At 44.9% G+C, this 27,591-nt stretch overlaps 1 protein-coding gene across 1 annotated transcript; it reads left to right on the plus strand.

The window, feature by feature from the left end:
• Positions 1-4,549: 4,549 nt before the first annotated feature.
• Positions 4,550-19,698, plus strand: ARL10 (ARF like GTPase 10). Its single transcript, XM_086931752.1, has 4 exons — positions 4,550-4,773; positions 7,825-7,993; positions 15,749-15,924; positions 16,787-19,698. The coding sequence occupies exons 1-4, from the start codon at positions 4,612-4,614 to the stop codon at positions 16,955-16,957; spliced, it is 678 nt and encodes a 225-aa protein (XP_086787878.1). The 5' UTR covers positions 4,550-4,611; the 3' UTR covers positions 16,958-19,698.
• Positions 19,699-27,591: the final 7,893 nt, after the last annotated feature.

Below are 27,591 nucleotides of genomic sequence, written 5' to 3' on the forward strand. Positions count from 1 at the left end.
TGAAGTAGACCCTAGTCAGAGCGACATGGACGACGACGAGGAAAAGGTCGTCCACCGGGTACATATGATCGGCACGGCCGTCAGCAGGACCAGGCGGCTACCGCAATGTGGCATCCAAGTGGGAGAACAGGAACTCATGGCTGTGGTAGACACCGGAGCGACCATCAACCTCCTGGCTGCCTCTCTGTACCAGACCATGGATCCACCCCCCTCGACTCAGTCCGTCACCTATCACCGTCTTCGCGTACGGTCAAGACACTCCGTTGAAAATCTGAGGTAAATTCAGGACCTCCATCTCACACGGAGATTGTGCCATCAGAGCCAACATCTTCGTGGCGGAAGACGGGCAAGGTATGCTGCTTGGATGCCGGGCGGCTGAAGACCTGGGGATCGTCACATTTGCGTTTGGGGTACATCAGGAATCCATCCAACAGCTCACCACTGAGTTTGCCGACATCTTCAAGGGCATTGGGAAGTTCAACGGAAACAAGATACACCTCCACATTGACCCCACCGTCCAGCCGGTAGCATTGAGGCATCAAAGGATTGCGTTTCACATCAGACCGCTGGTGGAAGAAGAACTAAAGAAGCTAGAGGAAGCGGGCATCATAGAAAAGGTAACTGGTCCCACACCCTGGGTTTCTCCGATAGTGGTCACACAGAAACCGAAACAACCAGGAGCGGTCAGAATCTGTGTGGATATGCTCCTCCCCAACGCCGCCATCAAAAGGGAGCGCCACATAAAGCCCACCATTGACGATCTGATAGGTGAAATGGCAGGAGCAAGTTGGTTCTCAAAGCTAGACCTCCGGTCTGGGTACCACCAGCTAGTGCTTGACGAAGAGTCGCGTAACATTACAACCTTCTCCACACATGTGGGACTTAGAAGATACACACGCCTCAGCTTTGGAGTGTCCAGCGCCGCGGAGGTATTCCAAAACGTGATACAGGAGCTGATCACTGACATACCCAGAGTAATTGACGTCAGTGACGATATCATGATACACGCCCGCACAATACAGGAGCACAATGCTAGACTAACACAAGTATTCAAAAGACTCAGAGAAGCAGGCCTCACTCTACATCGTGAGAAGTGTGAGTTTCTAAAACGCAAGCTGCAATTCTTCGGATAAACCTTCTCAGCCGAGGGAGTCAATCCAGACCCCGACAAGGTAAAGGACATTAAAGCGGCTGCTCCCCCCACAACAGTCACTGAAGTCCGCAGCTTCCTGGGGATAGTCAATTACTGCGGAAGGTTCATCCGAGATCTGGTGAATCTCACGCTGCCACTAAGAGACCTCACCAAAGACAACACGCCGTGGAAGTGGGGACCGGAACAAGCCAAGGCATTCCATGACATCAAGGAAGCCCTCTCAGACGCCACAACTCTGGCCTTCTTTGACCCCCGGAAACTAACATTAGTCGCCGTGGATGCAGGCCCAGTGGGACTGGGAGCAGTTTTGATGCAAAGACAGAGGGCAGACGAAGATTGCACCCCAGTAGCATTCGCGAGTCGCTTTCTCACCGAGACTGAACAAAGATACGGACTACAAGCCGCTGGTGGCCCTCTTCTCTGGAACATCCACAAAACCTCCCCCGTGCATAGAGAAATGGATGCTTCAACTCCAAGACTACAACTGCTGGGTGGAATACCAGCCAGGATCAAGGAATCCCGCGGATTACCTATCCTGACACCCGAGAGCTGCGACCAGAGAGGAGATGGAAGATGCCGCGGACACTGAAGCCTACGTGAGGTGCGTCACAGCTAGGTCCTGCCCCGTGCCGGTGTCTTTGTAGAGCATCGCTGCAGCCACCCAGGCGGATGAGTGCTTACAAAAGGCCCGAGAAGCCCTGCAAAGTGGAAACTGGCGCCGGGCCAGGGAACGTTGGAAGATACTGACACCAGAAGCACAGCGCATCCTGGAAAGTCTATACCATGTGCGTGAAGAACTCAATGAGGACAACACCCGGTGTCTCCTGCGAGGACACCGACTGGTAATACCATCTGCCCTGACGGCCGAATGGTACAGCTGGCGCATGTGGGACACCAGGGAATGGTGAAAACAAAATCCCGACTAAGGACCCTTCCCCTGATGGACGAGCTAGTGGAGGCCACCGTGAGATCATGCACAGCCTGCCAAGTCACAGGGGATACACCACGGGAAGCTCCCATAGTTGTTGAGCCACGACCACAACACCCTTGGGAATGTGTCAGTTTGGACTTTGGCAGCCTTCCGGACGGGAGACACACCATGGTGGCCATCGATGACCACTCCAAGTATCCCGAAGTAGAAATTCTATCGACTACCAGTGCAGCGGAGGTTCTCCCTAAATTAGAGAAACTAATAGCAGCCCACGGTCTGATCAAAGAATTACGAACTGACAATGGCCCGCCCTTTCAAGGGCAGGAGTTTGCCAACTATCTGAGTACAATGGACATACAGCACCGCCGGATAACGCCCCGCTGGCCCCAAGCCAATGGAGAAGCCGAACGATTCATGAGGACTCTCAACAAGGTGATCCGGATTGCGCACGAGAAAGGACAATCAATAGAGTTGGCCATCTTTACATTCTTAAGGAGCTATCGGCAAACACCTCACGCGACCACGGGGGTTTGCCCCTGGACACGTCCTCATGGGGAGAATAGTGGTGGACTTGATACCTCATCACCCGCACTGGAAGCCAACACCGTCCGATGAACGACAGATTGAGGCCCGACTGTGGAAAGCCTATGCCCAAACCAGTCTACGCCGAAACGCCAAGGTCCCACAGATTGTCAGAGGGGATCTGGTGCTACTCAAGAATCGGGTCACCTGCGGCAAATTCAGACTCACCTATGAGGCACGACCTTGGAAGGTGATAAACGTAAAGGGAACTCGAGTGATAGCCGCACGAGGTAGAGAAATAGTCACTCGCAACGTATCTCACTTCAAGATCTTTCATCCCGAGCCAGAGGTGAACCCTCACTCTGAGCATCTGGTGAGCCCCACGTCAGTCAACTCAGAGACTTCTTCCCCGATGGTGGCATCAAGGAGACCTCAAGAAGAAGAGCCCTCTGACGTTGCTGGAGGGGAAGACCTTCCTCAGAACCCATCAGAGAGCAGTGTCATGGACCAAAGTGGGACCAGTCCTGTGGCCAGTGATGAACGACAACCTTCCCCGGCCGGGGTTGGTGCCACGCCGAGCAGGGGTCACAGCCGATACCAGCTGAGGAAGAATCCAGAGCCCTCCCGCCTGCTGCGGGATTACTTCACGTAAGACTGTTCCACTATTTTGTTTGAGTTTGTCGAAATAAACATTCTAAGACTGTGTACCAAAACCCATGTGACCGAGACGCATCACCCGATGGTGTCCTGAACTGTGCCCAGCAGAACTGTCTGATCTTTTGTTTTGTTTTATTTTATGGTTGGTGAGGAATGTTATGTTGTAGTTGTCCTACGCTAGTGGCGCACTAGGCGCACAGCGTAGAACCACGTGACCCGGCTAATAAAAGGGTCTGCAAGCACACGTACGCCAGTTGGCGGCGACGTGACCAGCAACTAACACAGCCCACAGTGTCCGTGTGTTTCATCCTAGGCCTGTGCCACGTGCCAAGTACATAGTGCCCCAGAGTGCCCCCGAGTGTAGGGTCATCACTAGCCCTACCTGTGGACCCCCCCACACGACACAACATTCCCCACAAGCTCTTATATTTCCAATAAATCTTAATTTATAATTCATTACGCCTTGTGTGTCATATTCGACGACTTCACTACAAGTATGTATATAAAAAAAATGATTATGCCTTAGACCCCCCACACCCACTGCGCGCAGCTTCACAGTTTCCGTACTTTTTTTCAATACACTTCCGCTGTTGGTGAGGCAGAGATTGAGAGTATGCCATACACGCTAGATAGTCTTACCTTTAACTTCAACACTGGGGAAAATACCTGTGGCTCCGATATTGAACTCAAACCCTTGTGTTTCAGAGACAACCCCCGAAATGCCCAGGTACTCCTGTTGCATTGTTTATTATTATTCAAATGTAACCTTAGTTTGTCCTGTTAGGGAACCCATAGATAGGAATAAGTAGAATTCGAATGGTGTGATGTAATGGGAATGTGTAACCAGGCATCTTTTGGATGAGCTGGAGAACTTACTGGATGTTGAATGCTATTGCTCCCGCTTGCTGGAGAAAATATTCTGCAATAAAATGTCTTTAAAACTTTATTGGATACATGGATTTACCACAACAAATGCGATCTCACGCCTGAAGTGGTACCCGCATGCAGTGCGACGATGGTCGCAGGAGCGATGTCGGGGACTGGACACCTGTCAGTGACAGCGCCGGGCCGAGGGAATAAGGGAAGGCTTGTCGTAACAGACCGATACGCCTCCAACCGCTTTATAAGGCTATCTGTACATCTATGACGTATGGGTTGGGTTGTATGTGAGATCAATTGTAGCCCCGCCCCTGGTGGGGATGTGAAGGCTGTTAATTGGACCATGTTGTGTCCCCGCCCCTAGCGTGATTGTTACGTTGTCTTGACACGCCCCCTGGTGTGGTAGTGCCAAAAGATCCTTGCCCCGCCCCAGGCTCGGCAGTGACAGGTCGGAAGCCGTTGACCCTCTATGCCGCCCACCCGGCTGCTAGCCCTGGCTCTGGGGGCGGTGGCTGCCCTGTGCTCCATGCTGGTCATCGCCTGGAGCCGATACGGGAGTCCGAGAAGGAAGCGGGAGTTAAGAGGGAGCCCCGCGAGGCACAGAACAGGGGCGAAGAACTCCCCTTTGGAGGTAAAGCAAGTAGAGAAGGAGGGGCACGAGGCTGAAGGGGGAATCCCGAGGGCTGCACTTCTGGGAAAGTGGGGAGGCAAAGTGGGCGCCCCTTCTCCGAGAGGCAACCGGGATGAGCACCCTTCAGAGAGCAGGGGCGGGGAAACTACGGGGAGTTGAGGCTTACGGAGAGGTCCCCCTCCTAAGAGGCAGAAGTAGTGACGCCACATTCTAAACCGTTCTTTAAGGATGTTTTGTGGCAAGAGTAAACACTGAGCAAAAAATCAAGTTTGCCTAAGTAGGTTGGGGGCAGTATTAATGGATGTGCCCGAAAACCAAAAGTGGCACCCGTAGGGGTCGAAGAGTGTGACTGATAGAAGAGCAACTCACCAGGGCAACTGAGGTGCCAGAGGTGGATCAGGTTACTATGGGACTGAGTGAGTGGGAAAAGGGAGAGAAGGTCCTGAGAGCTAACTGTCCCCTGGGACGTTGCAAAAGATGGTAAATATAGGAGTGACCGTGACCAAAGCGCTTTTATTATTGCCCGAGAAGGGTGACGATGTCTGCATTAACTGACCATCTGTGATACTAGATTATAACGTAGCGTTATAGCATATGCCACAGCTTTCCAAACTTTTCATGTTGGTGACACACTTTTTGGAGATGCATCATTTTGGGACACAGTAAGGCAGTTTAGCGAGCGAGCCTGAACCACCTAAGGTGGTTTGGGGGGGGGGGGGGGGGGGGTTCTCACTCACTCTGTCTCCCGCTCTCTAATTGTCTCCCTCTCTCTCTTCCTCCATCTCTCTAATTGTCTCCCTCCATCTCTGTCTCCCTCTGTCTGTTTACCTCTGTCTGTCTTGCTCCCTCTATCTCGCTCCCTGTCGCCCTCCTCCCCTTTTCTGTCTTTCTCCCTCTGTTTCCGTCCCTCTGTCTCCCTCCCTTTGTCTCCGTTCCTGTCTCCCTCCCTCTGTCTCCCTCCCTCTGTCTGTCCCCTCATCCCCGTGTGTGTGTGTCAGCCTGGGCAGAGACAGCTTCCTGAACACACACAGCCACACCCCAGTACTTCGCAGGTCTTTAAAAGACCATTTACTGTTTTGTTGTCAATCTCCCGGCCCCCATAGAGCAGAGTGTCAGGGACTCCTCGCTGCTGGGGCGGTGTTTGCGGACACACTTTCAAAGGAATGCCTCCTAATTAGCAGCAGTTATGTGCTAAGTGCCTATTAATACTGGTATCATCCTGTGACACACCTACCCTTTGCAGGCGACACAGTACTGTGTCGGGACACACAGTTTGGAAAGCTCTGGCATATGCCCACCATCCCTATCACTTGTCCATCTGCATATTTAATATTTGAGAAGAGGGAACCGATGTAATTCTCCTTCGGTTCACTCTGTCTGGGATCGTGTGATCTTTCTCGCCACACGCTGTAAAAGTCCCATGATGCGTGGACGATGAGCTCAGAACCAACATTCTTGCCACAAAGAAGGGGACTTTAGGGCGAATGCAAGTTACTATGGACTTCCTTAAATCCAAACAGATAGGGTAGTGTTGGCGCACAGATTGTGGATATGCTGGCTAGTTAGAGATAGGTTAATAGCCAATGCGACATCGTAACTTGATGACGGGGCTGTCACTCACATTACTACTAATTCATGTAGGAAGACAGTGGACACAAGAGTAAGAGTGCGCGGGCACTAGTTAAATATGACCAGGCCCACCTGAATAAGGGAGGGCACAATTTTGCAGAAAGATTTACTAAAATACGTATTGTAATGTAGCACATTTTGAAGTAGTATTACTTCACTATTTCCCATTTTACACATTAACATTGTATAGGTAAAGGTTTCACCATACTAACATCTGTCTAACACGTAAATATATTGTATATATCAACCTAAAAGTGACCTACCTATGTTCAACAAAAGGCCAGCCACTTTGCTGCATCTAGTGTGGCTGGGTTTATTAGTAACTTTGAGGTTGACACAGTTTTATTTCCTTAAAATTTGCAAGTTATGTAGATGACTGTGAGTCAAAGTGCGGCAAATCCATAATTATGTGGGGAATACAGCAGATGCGCATGATTCGAATGCCTCTGCCAATGATATTCTGACAAGTATTTGTTTGGCCTCTGTTCCAGCCTAAATATAAGCATGCCACTTCCTCTCGCCATTACTCAGATGAACTCTGCCTCTAAGCCCCTTCTGTGAATACTGTTTTCTGCATTTACCAGACTGTTTAGGCATGCACTTAGTTGTAAATGTTTTTTTTTTATGTGGGGTCCCCATGTACCCCCAGGAATCATTTGCCTGCGGAGGGATCGCTGGTCCTCTTTGAAAGGTAGGCCTCATTGTTGCCTTCAACATTTCCTTAAATTTAGCCCCCTCATCAAGCAGGACTATTTCTTGCTTAGGGCCTGATTAAAAACCAGACTTTGAAGTTACAGTCTTAAAGCCTCCTGCAACTCCTGCTGGGACACTAGCCACTGAGGGATCAGATTTGGGAATGTTCTGGGCATATGGTCAGAACATTGGGTGAAGGGAAATTTTCGTAACAGAAAGTTCCAGTCTCTCACCCCTTGGCTGGCGTGTTATAGTCCAAGAGAGAGACAAAGAAAAAGGCATGTCACAAAAAGTTTCCAAGGTGCATCTCCATTGTTCTGGCTGGCATTAAAAATATAAAAGATGTGGAGTTTATTTGGGTCCCCACAATCTCATGATTGTGCAATGGTGCAGAGAGAGACACTGGCCCAAAGGTCAGCACTCCAGTGCATCAAACGCCGCACCCACGTCAGGAATTTCCCGCAGGAGAAGTGACAATAAACCCAAGAGGGGGACACGAGAGACGAGGATAGGGTCACACACACATGTGCTGTATTCTTAATTGAATAATAATGAAATCTACACCGTAACCTGGCTGCTGTGCGTCCTTTCACACTGCTCTGAAACTACAGACCTCGCTTATCTAAATAACGTCTATATAATTTGCATACGCAATCTCTAGTCCTTCCTGGAGAGTGTGTCACCAAAGGCTACCTGTTTTGCCTCATGCCATCTCTTATTCTGTTACAGGGGGTGGTCTCCAGCCGGCAGGTTCTGGTATTGGGTCTGGATGGGGCAGGAAAAAGCAGTATTCTTCAGAAGATGCACAGTGACACCACAAAGGCAAGCACAGCACCAACTCAGGGCTTCAACTCTGTAAGCATCACTACAGAAGCCTTCAGGGTGGATTTCCTGGAAGGTAAGTAGATTGGGTGATCACTGGTAGGGAAAGGCCATGTTGTTTACGGCAGTACTCAATATGTTATAATTTTTTCAGATCAAACTGGAAGGAGTATAGCATAACTCGGAGTAGGTCATATACCTTTTAGGTCACAGAAGTAGAAGCAGGCGACTTGACCAGAATTGGGAGAGTGGGTTATGTTTGTTAATTTGTACTCGCACAGTATAAACAGAAACTTCTCTCATTGCGATCCTCAGGATAAGACCCTGAGAACACAATGTGAGAATGAAAGCATTGTTGTCAGTGACACAGGTTAAGGGAGGAGCAAGGGTTGTCTTAGATGGCAAGAATGGAAATTTGTTGACATAGTAACATTTTTTTGTCAAAACGATAGTATCCCTTCAAAATAAAGAAGGCAGGTTTGTCCAGAGAAGCAGACGTTGTGTTCCCTTTCCCTACTCAGTAGCTCTCTTCCTAACAGATACACTGTCCTGTGCAGCATGAATTGACTCTTGAACGGTGGATTCGAAAATGAGTTTTGAATGTGATTGACTTTATGGAATTACCACTTACTTTCCAAGTAAGTATCAAAGGCTGAATTCGTAGGGATTATAACTTTGTTACCCATGAGCGGAAAGTGGGGGTACACCTCTCAGTCCCCTGAAAAAACCTCCCACTCTCCTTCCTTCATTGTTGGGTCGCAACCCTGCCCTATCTAAGCCTAGTCTCACTGAGCTGCTTTCCACCTGCTCGCCAGCCCACTTGCTCTGCCGCTATGCTGTGGATTCCTCATCACACATTCTTCTACTCATGTGGAATCAGAGCATGCTTTCAATTCGACAGACTCTCCGTGGGCCCCAATAGATGACTCAAACTCCTTCCTCCTCTTCACGGCTGCTCCACGCTTTATAACGAAGCTCATTCTCTCTTGCTCTTCTCTGCACTCCCTATCCTTCTCCCCATCGAAGCAACACACAGCAACTTTATCCCCACCCTTCGTATCTGACTGCACACTCTAAGTACCCTTCTGTGAACGTGATTCTACTCTCCCTTTCTAACTCTCACCTCTCTATTTATCATGCCAGACTTCTACCTCCTGACTGTACCCCACATTCTCTCCCACAATGTTCTCCAGTCTTAGTCCCCACTCATTTTCCCTTTCTTCCATGATTCCTTATTATTTTTTTCCTTTTCCTCCCTCCTCTGCAGTAAACCAGCCTATTTTCACTTGCGCCTCGCTAACCCCCACAACCTTTCCTGCTGGTGCTCTCTTCTCCTCTGCCTCTCTCTCCCACTTCCTTGTGTTCACCTCTTTACCTACCCGATGAGATGTTGACACACTGCATTCCTTGAATGAGAATTTCTTCTCAGGTAGGTAGTGGCGATAGCCCCAAGAATAACATTTGTGATACAGACATAATTTTAGAGGCAGAAGTAGCTGAGCCCAAAGACTGTCTCCAATCCGATTTCAGAGTCTAGCCCTCAATAATGAAGATTCAGACCTGAATACAGAGGCAGAGAGAGAAGCTCTCAGGATAGACTAAATAGCAGTAGTTCTGAACAAGATAATCTAGTAAATAGCAAGCATTTCTACTCATTCACCGTGTGTTTCTTGTCCAGACAAGCCTCTGTATTTATCTGATTCAATGACTACCACGCTTCACATGCTAAGGAGTATAATGAGGATCGTTATTGGTTGAACCCAACCTCCAGCACAAAATCGATCTTCTTAATTCAAAGATTATGCACCTGGAACATTTAATGTCTCCCTTTTAGTTCTGTATTTTTGTAATCTCATAAAGTTATCACCACCCCACGTGATAAATCAGTAAACATGGTGTATGATACCGAAGAGCAGCTTAGTTCCTAGCCTGACCCTTTTGGAACTATGTCCCAATAGAGTCCATCAATATCTCATCAACACTGGCATTCGTAATCTACAAGATGGATATGCCACATACTTTCCTTGTACCATCCATGTCCTTATTTATCTTGCCTTGTCATCTCATCAGGTACAATCCCAACTATACCTTCACATAACTAAACGTTAGACTCTGCAGAGATAGCAGTAATATATATATATATATATATATATATATATTAATCTCATATTATTCCGGCCTAGTCAACACAGCACACTAAAACTATCAGTTCATCTCTGCGCTACATGCGTCACTGTCAATCCGCGGTAAACAACAAACTGAAAGATGGTAGCACAATTGTCACCCGTAACCAGTGCTTGAAATGGAAAAACAGAAGTGCAGGTACTCTGACAGAATACCTGCTTGTTTCTGAGAAGTGCCGGTACTCTCCAATTAAAAGTATTGCTTTTCTCTTGAGAAGTGCCGGTACCCACGGAGACTTGGTTCAGTGATACCCACATTTTTTTACAGATCTCCTGCTTTCTGAATTACTGTATCATCTGATGCAACTGCAAAGGTAGGAATAGGGTAGGGGTTGCAGTACCTTAAAGTGATGCTATCCAGTGCAAAGCAAAGTGGTACCCAATTATTTTTTTTCTCCTTTCAGTGCTGGACTGTAGAACTCACTTCACTATAGAATTCCCCTATTTCTCTCAATGTTATCTACCATTCACTGGGGGACAATGCATCATTTATCAAGAAGTGCAAGTACTCAGAACCAGCCAATCAATTTGTCATGATGGGACATTTCTTCGATATTTCAGCTTTCACTGGGATAACCCTGATGGTTCTGCAGTCAAACTGTTTTCTGATAATTACCTAGTTAAACACTCCATTAGACCTACCCACATCAAAGCCTTCAATCGGGACCTGATAATATGATATGGGTCTGCTTACTGTAGAAGATCCTGTACCTGTAGTCTAGTCGGATCATCATTTTATCACAGTCTCTCTACTCCTCTCTAATTTTGTAACTTGTAAACAATCCAAAAAAGAACTAAAATGGTTTTGTCATATTAACAATATTCCCTCCTATTAGCTCTGATGCCGACATCAACACCTCAACCATTTTCTAAGTTGCTTTATGCTTTCAAGAGCAAAAAGAAAATTCTCAACCCCTCTGTCCCATGTTTCATTAAAGATCTGTTCGCAGAAAGGAATCCTTAAAATAGTTTGAGAAGACACAAAGACAGTCTCCTTCCTCCCATAACCTGGACTGTCTTCGGGCAGCCAGATGACTCTACAGAAGAAACGGCTTCAATATAGAGGTTACTCATTTCAGATCTTTAATCAGCATAACTAAGAACTGCTCTAAACTATTTGAATTGGTCACACGTGCTAACAATACCCCTTTCTCCATTAAGATTTGAATACCAGTCCCCTAAATTGGAAGTATATGTTCAGTTCTATTAAGTAGTCGTTGTCATACCTCCCTGACTCACAACTGAATATACACTCTACCTGCAGATCTATGGTTACAGTAGGAAAGTGGTTATGACCCAATAAACCCCCTGGATTTTGACTGTTTGGACTTCCCGGTTTTTGGACTTTTGCTGAGTCTCGTCATCTGAACAGACTCTGCACATACTAATTACTTTTTACTCTGCACGAGAACTGGGAATGCTCACCAAATGAGAACAAAGGGGAAGAGGACAAACCTCTGGAGCCAGTCACATGATGGACTCCCCCTTGAAGTGTTAGGAAGAGACCAGAAAGCTGTGACAGTTAATGGTGTGGCTTAGGCTCTCGGAGAAGGTCTTTTAACAAACCACTTCAAAGTTGCCATATTGGAGTGTCCCAAAATTCTGTGTAGGAGGGTTGACTTCTTCAAGATTTGCCAAGTCACCCCACTTCTCAAAAACCATCTGTAGACGCAAGCAATCCTAATAATAATAATTTACACCATGTTTCTGGCCTCCCCTTTCTTGTAAAAGTACAGAGTAGTGTGTTGCAATGCCTCTTACTTGAGAGAATGACTTCCTGTATTAGTAAGGTTTAAGTTAAGTTTTCAGCACCTACACCACTCTACTCCACATCGTGAACGACACACTTGTCAAAATGAATTCAGGCACCTCTTCTCAGTCCTACCCAATTTATCTGCTGCATTTGACACCGTGAATCACTGTATACTCGCATCCTACATGCCAAACAGATTGTAAAGGTTAAACATGTAATTTATGAAGGTAGAGGCTCCTCCCTCCACCCATTTACCCCCCCCCCCCCCCGAAATGGGGGAAACTATCGAATGAGAGGAATGTCCACAGTGACAGAATATGTGATGATCTCGACCTCCGCGGAGATGTGGCATTAAGAGAGCTTTACAGGACCACCAGACAGTAAATTGTGTGTGTGTGTGTGGGGGGGGGGGGGGGGTGGAGGTGTTAGGGAATGGTGTATTGATTTGTAAATATAATGTCTTGATAGTGCTATGTTTCATGGTTAATACTGTACTTCAAAAGTAAATAAAAAGAGGTTAAAAACGGACTCATGCCTCCATAGTCCGTTTCCTTAACCCAGGCAGTTCCTCAGGGTTCTGCTTTGGCCCCTACTCTGTTTACCTTGATTATCAAAACAACTTGGAAGTTATACTATCGAACTAGAGGATCTTTTATCATTAATATGTAAATAATACATAGGTGTACCTAAAATGTTTTCTATCCCTGTGACGTTTCTCATCTAGCCCCTACTTTAAAATTGTTCAAGACTGGATTACCATTTAAACTCAATCCATCTTCTCTTCTTTCGAATCCCTGCTTCCAGTTTAATCATGGGTGGATCCAGTTAGTGTCCCTGACTGCAAACCTACCATCATTGACTGCGCCAAATACCTGGGTGTCATTCTCGACAAAAGACTCCATCTTCAAATACAAATAAACACTACGGCCAGAAATGCACGCTTTCAATCAAGATTGCTTTAGAGTATTCACTATTCCTCCCCTGAATTAAAATCTTAAAACTCTTGTCAAGGATTGACTATTACAGCTCTCTCTTGACCAGTCTTTCCTACCAGAATCTTTGACTTTTTGCCTACAGGCTTACGAACCGCCAGTTCAATGTCTATATTGAAGACTGAATAGAAAGCCCTACTCTTCGAAAGTTATTTTAATTAGATCCTGTTCTTCTGACCCTTTCTCAGCTTCTTCTTGGACTGTTTGTGCTTGGTATTTTTAATATTTTGTTAGGTCTAGCCCTTCACTGTGATCCCTTCTTTCTGTTCTGTCCTCTTCTTGCTTTCCGTCACTTAATATACTACTCAAAAACTCCAAATTGTCAGACCTCTGCTATCCGATTACTCTATCAACCTGGGAGCTTTACACGTACACTCTCTCATCATGACTATACACCTTCTGACCGTATCTTTTCATGATTCTGCTGAAGGATTATTGCTGACTAATACAATGGACTGACCCATGTTAATGCTGTCTATATTTTGCAAAGCTCATGTAATTTTGCATTCTTGCAGCGTGCCTCTCTATATGTAATGCTTGTGTGAGGTCATTTACGTATGTAGTGTCCTAGTTCTTATGTAAAGCACTCTTAACACCCGCATCCAATGTCCTTGCCATACAAAATTGCTTAACAAAACAAGCAACCACTCAGAACTTTCCAATCATTCTAATTGGGAGTAAGGCAGTCATATTAGCTGGGACGTCAAAGGGCATACTTGTGGTGGGGGAAGAATGGGGTACCTTCTGCTCCAGGGAAGCTGTTCCGCTCAGTTATGGAACCCTGGACTCTAGTAATGTGTAAAAGAGCAACCAGTACCACACGGGGCATGGCCCAGTTCAGCCATCATTGCTGTATGCATATTAAACTGCTTGCACCTTTGCACAAGTTAAAGCATTTCCTTCATTTTTAACAATTTTTATTTTCACTCATTATGACAAGTGCGTTCCCTTGTGTGCTGTGCCCAGAGATCCAAGCAGCGGGTGACAATAAGGCAAAAGAGCATATGGGTTGCTACTAGTGGGGTGAGGCTGATTCACCCATAGTTGGGCTGCTGTTGGTACGGGCGCATTTGATCGAAAACTGATAGAAAAGCATCTTAGATTCTTAAGGGTTAAGAAGCATTAAGACAAGCTTTTCCATCACGTTTTTGGCAATTTGTATTCTTACTGGACGGCATTCAATCAGAGTTAGTTTATGTCCTGTAGTAAGAATTTACATTGAACTAAAATCCACAAAACTCATTAGAATCTGCATAGGGTAACGTGAGTGCACAAATCGATGATAACTGAACAGAGGGCCACAATGTATTAGCAGTATAAAATAAGGGGGAACTGAGTGACTCTACAAGGCTTATGGAAGGCTTTTGGAATTTTTTTCCAGATCTTCCCATCTCTACCTGCCCTTCTGGGCAGAAGGAAATTGTTGCAAGTCATCTCAATGACAGAGGCCAAAACGTGGCGCTAGCAACAAAACTGGCAGCAGCTGAGTTACTGACTTATTGTAGTGGCTGCTCAGCTATGTTTAAGGCTGGATAGAACAAGGGCATAGGCATGAGTATTGACAGGTAAGGGGTAGTTCGAATTAGTGGAGGTTTTCTCTTCTCTCTCTCACTCGCATGACTGAATGTGGCAAGCAGACGTGCTCCACGGGGCTCAAACGCAGAAAAGGCGCTAAGACGAGGTGTGTGAGGCATTAAGGCACTCCGCATCTTCACATGATCAGCAGTGTCTGTTCAAGATGGCCGCGGTTGTAATCCGGACTGAGAGGGGGCCGTAGAAAAATGCAGGTGAAAGGGAGGCCATTGGATATATTTTGCTTAACTGTTTTTGAAAATACATTGAGAAACAATGTACGTTTTCTCTGCTCTTGTAATCTTCTTAGGTTTTTCCAGGAATTTGCACCTTTCTTTTTCCTGTAGAAATGCTAAAATATTTCTGCCAGTGTGCTCACTTTTAGAAAAAAAGATTTTGCCAGCATATGTACATAACTGGGTGGAAGCTGGAATGCGTACATGTTTACTTCTATATTACTATGGACTTCGTCCTGTCGCTTTGCACGCTGAACCCCAGAGATAGCACAGCTAAAAGCTCTCTCCATAGCCAGCAGTTCCTTATCTCTTAAGGGTAATCTGCTGAAGAAGAAAACAACCCAAGTTGATGTTTTTGACCTCTACCATATATGGTGCTGTCTTTCTAGAGCCCGGTAAATTAGGTTTACTAAAAGATCTGATTACAGTGACCTATCCAGATGGAGCACCTGTCTCCGTAGAGGAACCCACATAACAAAAAACCCATTTGTAGCCTTGGGGAGAGTTGGTTCATAAAGTTGGGGTGTTGTTGATGCTGTACTGCAGTACGAAACAAAGGCCCCGACTGCAACTGGTCCTTTAAATTCTGAGCCCTCCACAAGCCCCTTCGAACAGAGGTTGGAGTTACCAGCTGTGCAGACTTTAACACACCTGGTGATTATTTGATCAATTTTTGGCGGGTCAAATTTGCCAGAATTAATGTGGTGGGAGCAGTATTTACCAGGACATGAGGATCTTAGTAACACGTAAAAACATTAACAAGTACCAGATAAATTCCAAACGTGGGAGTATCCAACTCAATCTGGCGCCCAACATTGCATGTACCCCTCAGAGCTAGTTGTAATCAAGCCCAAAGCAGGATGAACTGTTTAAAGATTACAGAGTGAGTGGGCATAAAGCGATCAATCTCCATGATCAGTTGAAGGTTCGATTGACTAACGGATGCATTGGTTAGTAGCCCCTGACTAACTTGTTACATTGACTATTCAATGCACATGTATCTAGTTTGCATCATGTGCTGCCTTCGTAGGCACCAGAAACGCAGCTCATGTCATCCCCCATGAAGTGTGGCTAACTTTGAATTCTTTGCTACAGTTGGAGGGAGCTTGAACCTTCGCAGCTACTGGAACCTGTACTTGAAAAAGGCGGCAGTGCTTGTCTTCGTGCTGGACTCTGCCAATCATCAACGGCTCCTCCTGGCCAGACAGGAGCTGCACCAACTTCTCGAAGATGCAGAGGAGCTGCCCTTGGTGGTCCTAGCAAACAAGCAGGTACAAAGCCCGCCAGAGGTGCATAGACCTTGAGAGCAGTTGCATAAACACAAGATCTGATCTAGTAGTTAAATTGCAGGCTTCTGAACCTGTTTTTTCACCTTCGTTTCTTGACTAGAAAATCTGCATTTGTGGTTGTCACATAGTCGCCTTGTGCCCAAGAAAAAACTTTAAATATGTGAACTGTAATGCAATGGTAAATATGTGAGGTGAAAACATGTAAAACTCTCCTACATGTACAGCTCGCAGTTGCTCCTTAGTGTTAGCCCTATGTAAATGCCAACACAATGCATACACATGCATGTACCTTAAAAGTAGACCCTCATCAAGTGCGGCCTTGTCCAATTAGCTCTTATGTAAAGAGGGGGGGGGTGAGGGAAGGGGGTTGGCAACTCTCTCAAAACAGGAAGACCCAGCAGGCCAAGAGAGAGCCGAGCCGTGCATTGAACAAGCAGCTCTAACCATCAGTAGCAGAATTTGCAGTCAGGTGTTTCTTTTCGTGCACATTCAGAGTGGTCGCATGTAGTAAAGCAACCTCCACAAGAATAATCCACTGATGAGCCTACTTTTGGCATGCACAGATTAAATTACTTTTTTGGGGCTGCCATGAGTAAACTGTATCACTAGGGAAGGGCGAGGGCCAAAGTTGCATTATTTTAGTGTTGTTGCATGTTATAGGTTTGAATTACAGGTTCGTGCATACATGTCACAGTCCCGTCTGAGTGTTCATCCACTGCCAGAACCAATCCCTGTGGCCGTGGCCCCTTGACAAACCACACCAGTAACACACATGCTGTCCTCCATATTTTTGTTGGTCTGCGGCCCAACAGCTAACGTTTCTTTGGTTTCACTCTTTCTTTAGGATAAGGCAGATGCACTGACCATCTCCGAAATGCACCAACAACTGGCACTGCAAAGAGTTGGAGAGAAGCGGAAAGTCACACTCTTGGGGACCAGTGCCACAACTGAGGAGCAAGGAGCCACTCACCGCATCGAGGATGTGAAGGCTCTGCTTATCGAACTTCTCTCCTGACCGGAAAAGTAGAACATTTACAAATTCTAAACCTCATTTTTCATCTCTAGGATCGACATTCGTTGAGCGACACTCATTCATTACATTTGATTGGCTACAGCTGGATGTCTGCCAGAGTTTATACATCTCTGAGAGAGGTCTGCTGGCTCAGACCCTATCGTTTCTCCTTATCCTTCAATGGACCACAGAATTGTGATAGTTCAGTCATCTATGGGACACCTGAAGGGACTGAAGATGAGCTCGTGCCAAGCCTGTGAAGCAACCCCCCTTCCCCAATGGGGGAAGTTATCAATGAACTCCTGCAGGACTGTGGCTTTTTTATTATACCTCATAGATATAAGTTGGGAAGTCTGCCTGGTCTTGTGTTCTTTCTCAAGGGTCCGGAGATTAACTCAAAACAGGCCCTCTTTGCATGTGTGTGTATGTGTATATATTGAGGTGATTGTGATCCTCCGAGGAAGGATTAGCGACTGCGGTTTTGTTACTCATAGGAATCTACTCCAATGCCCTGTTGGAATCTATGGTTTACATTTGTGATTGTATACAACATTTAACAGGTTTGTGGTTTGAGTATGTGTTTCTCATGCCACCCACCCATAAGATGCAATAGTACTTCAAGTTGGGAAGCTCTTGTAAGGAGGTGGAGGGGTTTATTCCAGGACTAGCCTCATTTGAAAACTGAATTTCTGATATGGAAGCAAAATTCTATGTTTAGTAGCATGGGACTTGTTGGAAAATGTGGGCCATTATCACTCTCTATATTGAAAATCCAAGTTTGGTTTCCCCATTGGAGTGCCCTTTCAGCAACTACACCTCAGTGACATGCTTGACTGCACCTGCTGAGAATGGCCCTCTGGTAGACCCCCATCCTGCTCACCACTCCGTCCTCTCAATTATACCTCGTATTGTGTGTTGTAGAATATATTTGGCCCACACATATTCATGTCATGAAAATAACCTTACGTGTCCTGCGCTGCATCATCGGCAATCACATCTCGTAGGGAGAATCGCCCATTTTTATTCCAGCAAGATAACGGTCACTATTGTGATAAATAACCACCAGATTGCCTTACAGTTTACCCCACAGTCTGCATTGAAGCCTCAATACTTTGTGTATATCTGATTGGAAGTTTTTAGGATTCCCCCATGAAAAGGGGTATTTAAATGTTATGAAATATAATATTTTTGTACTTTTACTTCTCGAGCTAACTTCAGAGTGCAACATTGTTAAGTGAAACTCGTTCAGGCTACCAAGCAATAGACAATGACTCTGTTCTTTTATATTTATAAAAACACATAATACTAGCCATAAGTCTCTTTTTATGTTGTCAAATGTAGGAACTAAAGCACAGACTTGACCGGGTTTAAACTCGTTAGCCAAATGGGGAAGCTGATTTAAGAAGCTAGCCCGTCCCCTCCCAAACCAAACTTTGCAGCTACACCACAAGGCCACATTTCCTCATGTGACAACAAGTGTGGTTGTTAAATGAGGAAATGCACAAAAGACCTTTCAGGGTGAATACCAACTTTTGTGCAATCACAGGTTTACATTGTCACACAAAATGGACTTGATATGCTTTATATGATGTGCTAGTTTGCTGGACTTTACTCAGCAAACTAGCACAACACGCCACAAAAGCAGTCCTTTTTAAAAACAAGTCAGCCATGGCTTTCTGTGCAAGTAACATTTTTTTCTTACACCAGGAAAACCTATTTTTTTTAAAGTATTTTTAAAGTTAGTTCCTTTTTAGCGATGACACAATCAAAAGATTGACATGGGTCCCTCTGTACATGTTTGGTGTTCCGAACTTATAGGCTGGAGGGCAGACACAGAATCAGATCTGCCAGGCCACCAGAAATGTTCTGAAAAACGTAGTTCCTGAAAGTCTAGTTCTGATGGAAGACCCAGCCTTTTGTACATAGCACTGCAACGTGCCACAGCTCCCATTATTGCTAAAGTGCAGCAAAGGCTTTTATCAGCTCTACCAATGTAAAATATTACTCCATCCTTCTGTCATTGACCTACACAAACACGGGGTATATTTTAACTTGGGCCTTGCTGTACCCACATCCTGGTACCCTCAAGTACAACCAAATGTTTTAGATTCGTGACCACCACCCATGTGCATTAAAGTACTACATAAAAATACACAATTAATAAAATCCTGCCGATAAAAACGAGCCTTTTGCAAATTGCAAAAGTCCGTTTACTTTGTGTTGAGGATCGCAACACCAAAAAGCTGGGGAAGCCTATCAGAACCAACTTGCCACAAACCACATTACAGGGTGGAGCTAATGGAAGGTATTTAAAATGTCTACCTTTTCCACAATTGCAGTAAAATCCTTTTTAAATATGCTGTTGTCTAGTACTCTATGTATGTCTAGCAGAAAATATTGGGTGATGTATTCACATTTTTATAACAGTTATATATATGTTTTCTGTAAGACACATAAGAAATGCACTTTTGACAGTCGTTGCTGTGAAAAAGTCACCTTCCAGTGGCTGAGTATGTTTTTAAATACTTCTGTTCCCGCCTGGTTTGTCTCACTATTTGCGTCATGCTAGTATCTGGTTATTCTGATGTACCCCTTTTGAAACTTTTTGATGTCTTAACTGTGTAATGTTTCATTTTCCCACTGTGTGGGTTTTGTTGTATGTATGTTTCTCTTTTTTTGTCTTTTATTTCTGTTTTGGAAAATGATAAATACATTAATTAAAACATATATAGTTCTGTGCCCAACATGTGTGCCGCTGTGCAAGTTATCATTTGACCACTGGTGAACAGTAGGTCTCAAAACACCTGGGGGTTCGACACAGCATCGATACGAACGTGTTTGATCACAAGGCATAAACATTCCCATCTAAATTGAGAAGTCTCACTGCAGTGCACTGCCATTAATAGAAACGTTAATTACTGCATAGGCATGAACTGGAAAATCAGATTATGGGTAAGACCGACTTCTTCAATGGCACCACAAAGCAGGGCTTTTAGGTAATGAGGTTGGTATGGATGTGTACCTACGTTTTTTCTGATAACACTGCACCTACCGTAAGACCTTGCAGCCAATTTTAGTATATGGACAGTCTGTTTCAAGATGCCTTGGTAAGTTGGTATGCCTCATGTTCATGATAGTGCCAGCTTCGTACTGTACAGGGACAGGCTTGACATAGCAGGTAATGTAGAGTTGCCCACAGGGTATTTTTTGATGGGAAATCACCTCTATGCTTAAGTCAGGAAATTAAATGCTTACAAACTGTTACTTTAACAGGTGGGTTTGCAATTTGTTTTTACTATCGACCAATCTAAGTGCACCAGCCATCTTCTTAAATCGGTCAAAAAATAAATAAAAACTCGCTCACGTCTTTCTGTAGGCACGTGCATGCATAATGATACAAGCATGCATCTACTGAATGAAGTGACAATTAACAGAAGCACATCTTTACACCTTTTCCCCCCAGTAATAAAGTGCACCGGCATACGCCGGTGGAGAAGTGTGGCTCAGGGGTTAGAGGTGGCAGACCCGGAAGCTGAGATCGGCCCTGGACCAGGGTTCAATTCCCCGCCTCGGCGGGTCTTGGGCTCAAAAATTCCACGGACTCGATAATTCTCGCTCCGGTGCCTTCTCAACTCACGGGTTCACACTCTGCGACTCTGGGCAATACCTTGCTTAATCTCCACAACGGCCCCTCGCGGCGGGATGCCTGGCTTTCACCTTGTGGATACCCTGCCGGGGTTATCTCACAGGGGAATACCAGGACGGGTTCCCTAAGCAAGCGCCGGGAAACCCTTTGTGGGTAGCTGTGCGCTATATAAGCTCAAATACAAATACATACATTTCTCTGATGGTTTTCAGCATCACCAAAAAGCATTGGAAAAGCCAATAGGTCCCAAAGGTGCTAGCTAGTGGCTTTGCCAATGCTCGATAAAGCAGGTATTTGTGTGGGTAGAGCTAGTGCCAGGAGGTAACAGTCCAAGTACAGTGTGTTGTAATCAACCCGAGGGTGCAGACATTGCCATTACTACTATTACAGAAATCTGCCATACATTAGCAATGTCTTGAATTAAAAAATACAGAAACCACCTATAAAGTAATTTTGCGGGCATCCAACTGGAATATTGACTTACAATAATTTTGTACATAACTGTACACATTTGGCTGCACATGTGCCCTTTACTGTTTCAGTATTTTGCAGAGGCTATTGTGGATTCCTGCTATTACTTGCAATCATAAAGTGGAAGAAGTTACTAACACAGGTTAAACACAACTTTCTACCGCGTTCCCTTCGCTGTGCTAGATTTCTTTTAATTACCCCATCTGCAGAATCTTTATTTAGCACTTTCTCCTTACGTGGTTTCTGGTACCTCCTGGCACAATCAATTGACCTTACCCTCAACAGTAGCATTTACCTGGATTGTAATTGTATTTATATAGTGTTTACCACTCTTGACGAGATAGCAAAATGCTTTTTGGCGAGTAGTGCGCCACTCAGGAATCCAAAAACGATTAGTGGTGGATTAGTCTCAGGAAATGTGAGTTAATTTGAGTGATTTACATGCAAGTCTGTTAGTTGGATTGAATAGAATAAAGGAGGGATACAAGAGGGAAGAGTCTAGAAAGTTTTATTTGGGATATCATAGTAGTAAGATGAGGTTTGGGAGGAATGAAAGGAAAGCTTGAGGAGGGAAGAGTCTCTAGAAAGGGATTAGGGCGATCATAGTAAAATGGGGGTTTGGATGAGTCAAAGGAGGGCAGACTTTAGGAAGGGTTGTTTGGGAGATCATAGTAGTAAAATGAGGTTCGGGGTGACCCGAGGAGGGAAGAGTCTAGAAGGGGTTATTTTTTAGATCCTAGTAGTAGAATGAACTTTGGGATGAGTCAACGTGAAGGCAGAGGATATATTGAGAGAGGTATAGGGGGAGACAGAGTAGTGCATTGGAGAGAGTCAAATACTTTTTTTTTATTGTACAATAGGAGTAAAGTGATAAACATACAGATTGTGTGGATCTGCATGTACTATATGATATGGCTGGTGAGGCCTTATAGTGGAGTACACTCACTGATACCATCTTGGGTCAAGTCAGTATTGGTCACTGATTCTTAGCTGAACCCTGGGTATGTATGTATGTATATATAAACCATTTTATAGCGCGCTCTATTACTTGGGAGTATCCTGGCGCGATGGGGGAAGGCAGAGGAAGACAGAGCAGAGACCAACTTATAACACACTAGAGAATAGATGAGTTTTCAAATTTTTCTTAAACTGGGCTACGCACTGAATGGAGCGCAGGTGGAGGGGAAGGGCATTCCAAGCCCGGGCAGCAACCACGGCTATCGACTGACCCCCTAGTCTAGTTCGCCTGAAGTCTAGGTGTGGCTGCAAGCAGTAAGACTTGGCAAAGGATCTCGGTGTGAAGCATTTAACAGCACCAAACCACGGAATATGAGTCGCACAACAGAAAGCGACACAACAACAATTTATAAAAATAGAACATATTTTCATGAATTTTTACAATCCGTGATCATCAAAATCGACCGAGGGTCCCGGAGATACAGCTTTTAAATTAAATATATACTTTTAAATGCAACCGCAAATAAGCATTGGTCAACAAAATTTGCAAACTTTTGAAAAGTTTGAAACATTTCGGCAACTCCAACCCAGGTTCAGCAATCAATCTGGACAGGGCAGAGATCTAGGTGTTTAGTATGGATACTTTGGACAGTTACCAGAGCGTTTATGAAGCATTTTCCGAATTTTACAGGACACCTGCCATTGAGTTTAGTTGAGTGGTCCTGATGCTGAGGGATACAGGCAACGGATGCTCTTGCTGCTGTGCGGTCGACAGGGGTGAAGTGAGGTTGATCCCCTGGTGGGTTGAGGCGACTTTGACCACCGAACTTGGGGTCCCACAACGTCCTCTTTGCAACACTTAAAGTCCAGCGGCATCTGAGTTCTCGTTCTCACGACTCCATGCATATCCTTGGTGGGGGCTGGTGTTTTTTGGGTGCGACAAATACGGTCATAAATAGCACTCCCAAGTCTGGCAGACACAGGTGCAACTTCAATCTGTCTCAGATTTGTCTCTGTGTGTTTCCAGCGACTGGCAGTGGCACGGCAACTGCGAGGGCTACCACTTTTTGGACTTGGGCACCTTCAGCTCGTGTCCCTGGATCTGGTTCCAGGAGATCAGCAGACGGATCCTCGGAGTCACTGTCATTGGTGAAGGTGGGAAAACCACTTTTCCCTGGACAGGAGCCACAGGCACAGTCCCAGTCTCACTAGTCCAGCACTGCAGCAGGTGCAGTCCTTGCGATGGTGCAGACCCTCTTTGTGCAAACTAAAGGCAGCAGAGCAGTCCTTTTTAAGTTCTTTATTCATCAAAGGGGTAGGGGCCCTATTTATTCCTGGAAAGTGCCACTTCCTTGGCTCTGTCTGCAGGAACAAAAGGCATCCTGCTCAGGGATATTGCCACAAGCGGCCCTTCAAAGGCGGCTTTACCTTTTTGAAGCCTGCCTTTTGAAGCCTGCCTTTTGGGCTATCAACCTGAGTGGCCATCCTGGGAGAGGAGGCAACACTTTGCTCTGCGGCAACTGCCTTTGTTCCCAGGCCTGGGTGTCATTCACACATCTCTCCAAGCGTTCAGATCTCCAAGTGTCAGTGCCATTTTTAGGCCACTGGATTAGCTGGAGTGCAGAGTGGGCAACTTTCTAAAAGTTGCTTAATTTCAATAGTGACCTTAAATCTAGCCTGGCCATCAGGTCGGATTTAATGCCATAATTAATTTGATACCTTTCTTGGCTGTGGTGCCAGCCGGTAACCCTGTGACTCCTAATCTTTCCTCAGCAACCACAAGTTTGAAAGGGTTGCTACTAAGACATTGAAAATTCACCTCCATTTTATGAGCTGCAGTTTCCCTGTACCCAAGATTGCAGTGAACCAAGGACTAGGAGGTTATCAGAAGGCAGACTTTGTTCTGTATCTCTCCTGAACTTTAAAAGCAATTTCCCTCTTCCCGTGTTTGTTACAGTGTACAAATTGACGTTTTTACCTGCCTGTGATTGCATCATTTTTCACCTGTTTGGTTAAAAAATGTGAAGTTTTACTTTCCTCTGTCTCATTTTACCTTTTGCATTGTGGGATTTGCAGTCCAAAATCTGTTGTATTAGCAACATTGTCTGTGACGACCTGATTTTCCCACCTAGTTTCTCCCTTAATCTGTGTGTTATGTGATCCACACCCAGCTCCCAATTTGTTCTAGCAAGTGGGTGAATCCAGATTACCCCCATCCCCCCTTAAAAAACAGATATTATACACCAGAGACAAAACAGAGGGGGCTCTGAGACTGCTGTAATCTGCTGTCAGTTGTTTAACCTGTCTTTGAAAAGGGATTGTAACAGTCGTTTTTTTGGATAGTAGAATGAGTTGTTTAAGTGTTGGTAGAGCAGTATTGTTAGAGGGCAAGGTTTTTAAGCCCTTATCTGCAGAACTCCAGAGTGTGGATTGAGCCTGTGTGTCTCCAAGGAGATTCTGAATGAGGAGCAGCTTCCAGCAGCCTTTGCTTGCTGATTGGCTCCCTAGCTCCCAAGCAACCCTTAGCCCTCCTCCAACACCTGCCCAGGCCCCTTAAGGGTTTGTTGAGTGAACCCCAAAGTATTCACTTCCAAATTGTGAGCTGCAGTTTCCCTGTGCCCAATACTGCAGTGAACCAAGGTACCAGGCGGTGGTAAAAAGGCAGACTATGCTGTCTCTTTCTTGAAATTTAAAGGCGCTTTTCCTCTATCCACAACTGCATCATTGTCATCTGTTTTGATTGTGGTTGTTACAGTTTACAAATTTACGTTTTTACCTGCCCGTGATGGCATCATTTTTCACGTTTTTTGTTTAAAAAATTGAAGTTTTGCTTGCCCCTGACTGTCTCATTTTACCTGTTGAACTGTGGGCTTTGCAGTCTGTTGTATTTGCAACATTGCCAGTGACTACCTGATTTTCCCTCCTAGTTTCTCCCTTGATCTGAATTGAGGAGCAGCTTCCAGCCCCCTGGCCAGCTAACATTGCCTGAGGTCGCAGGCACCTTATACAGGCTGCTATTGGATCTTACATGTGTGCACTGATTGGTGTCTGTATCTGGTGTTTCTATTGGATCAGGGCTATTGTTCTCATTGGTTGAGTATTTGAGGGTGCTGATTGATTCCTTGGTCAGTGATTATATTGTATGTTGGGCTTAGGGTTAGTGATATGATTGGTGGATAGGTTTAGGGTTTCTGATTGGTTCCCGGGGTTAGGGTTTCTGTTGTGCTTAGGGTTTGATTTCTGATTGGCTGCTAACCTAGGGCTGTGATTGGCTATAAGAAGCTGCTGTCCTATTGTTTCTAGTGGTTAGTGTTGTGATTGGTTATGGTTCCCATTGGCTGAAGGGGTCACCTGATCGCTAGGGCTATTTAAGGCCAGGGTTCAGGGCATCTAAGCTAAGGGCGAGGAGGACAAGGGCAGCTGCCTGTTTGAACTTGGTCGGGACTAGGGTCAGAAATGCTGCCCAATTTTATATACACCAGCACCCACCGTTCCCCATTCACAACCAGAGTAACCCACTCACAGCATATCCAGTCTACTCATTCACTACAAACTAAGCCAAGACAAAGTTCAATGTCTCAAAACCCACTACAAAACTCTAGAAATCAAACCTATACCACCTTCTATCCCAGCTACCAACACATTTCCACCAGCACAACAAAATCTCTCCTGCACAAAACCTCACAAATGATAAACACCACAAACAAACTCCAAAGCCAGGTTTTCTGTCTTCCCCCTCACTTAACACATATACAACAACACAGCAACTCTTTTTTAACCGCCTCTCATCCATTGGACAATTTAGAACTTTACTACTTGACCCACATGCTGCACCACCACCCCTGACTCGTACACCTCCCACCCTAAACTCGCACAAACAAAACAAGCAACATGGCACTCCTCACAAATACACTTCTCCATGTCTACTGCACAACAAGGTTACACTACAAAAAGAACAGCTCACCAACTCATTCTCAGCCACCGTCTCTACCACCTACACACGCAGACCTATCAAAATGCCTTCTTAGCCTGCTGGACGAGGAACACAATACAGAACAGCTACACGATTGCTATCCTCACACCGCTAATACAGCTAGGAAACACCTGCTGCAAGCCAACAAATGTCTGTGGGCTCCTGCCTCTATACAAACTGACTAGTTATCTATCTCCATCTAAAATAATATACATAAATGTGTTCTTCTTATACATTTCATGATATATATATGATTATTCATGATGTCTGTTACTACCAATTATATTGAATTATCTATGATGTTTATGAAGTACCTATGAAATTGCTGATGTTCTGTGAAAAATATCGATCATGGACCAAGATTTCATTAATTCTCACATAACAGACTCGGTTATTTATTATTTCCCCCTTGTATCCACTATACTGTGTACAAATTAGAGACTCGAACTCAATCACTAAGATCTATCACATCTACAAATGCTTTGACTAGTCCAATATGGCTGCCAAGTGCAGTCCTATTTCGATCTCCAAACGAAGTCCTATTTCGATCTCCAAACACTCCCCTTTAAATCACTGAGTGCTCAGTCTGGATCAGTTGTTCTGAACTGACTACATGCTGCGCAGCACTCTGCCACTGCTGTCCTGACTAGGTAAGCCTAAATCATGAACCAAGTAATAAATTAAACTTTTTTCTGGTATACAAAGGCATTAATGCTCTGATACCATCTATATATATTTTTCAGACCACGACCGCATTGTTACTGGAATACTTTCTGTGAAATTTACTTTCTACTTGCGGCGAGGCTTGGAGCTGTACACACTGCTTCACATACCGCTGAACAGCGATAAACTATCTTGAACTAAATATTTACCACGCTGCAATTTACTTTTATTAGGTAAGTTAGAATTTATGAAATGTTAAATAGACATACTTCTGCCTACATAACACGACTTTGACGCCTGAATATCATTATATATGTTTCTTAGATTATCGCCGTATGGTTGATTACACATCTGTGTCTGAACTCTCCATGTGGAAAAATCTTCTCTATGTACCGGTATTAGTTTCTGCTCACCGCGTCTAAGCTTCATTCAACATACCGCTTATCAACAGGTATGTTGTCTGCTCTTTGTCCTAGTTACAAGGCGGCCAATAAACATGTCTGGATAAATAGGCATAAATTATCATGATCCTTACGTTTTCACCCATTAGGTGTGGCCAGAAACCTCCCTTCTTTTAAATAAAAGCCAGCATCAATACAGCGAAGCCCACAAACTTGTTTTTAAAGTCAAGAAGTCAACTAACATACCAAATAGGTAAACCTTTTAGTATTCTCGTACTCCCTTTGAATTATAAATAAGTCAGTTCATATAGTAATTTTGATATTTATATCTAGAAGCGGTTCCACCTTGAAATTAGACCGTGGCAGCCCTCAAGCAATCATAGTCGGGCAGTGCTAGGAAGTCAGGTAATTGAGATCCATCTTTGATTTGATTTCATATAGCATCCGCTCGATAGGAAAAGAATGATGTTTAATATTCATAATAGCATTGTCTCTTCCTTTTCTTAAATGGCCATGTTCAGACAGA

The sequence above is a fragment of the Lissotriton vulgaris genome, chromosome 7, assembly GCF_964263255.1.
Source record: "Lissotriton vulgaris chromosome 7, aLisVul1.2, whole genome shotgun sequence".
Taxonomy (NCBI): Eukaryota; Metazoa; Chordata; class Amphibia; order Caudata; family Salamandridae; genus Lissotriton; species Lissotriton vulgaris.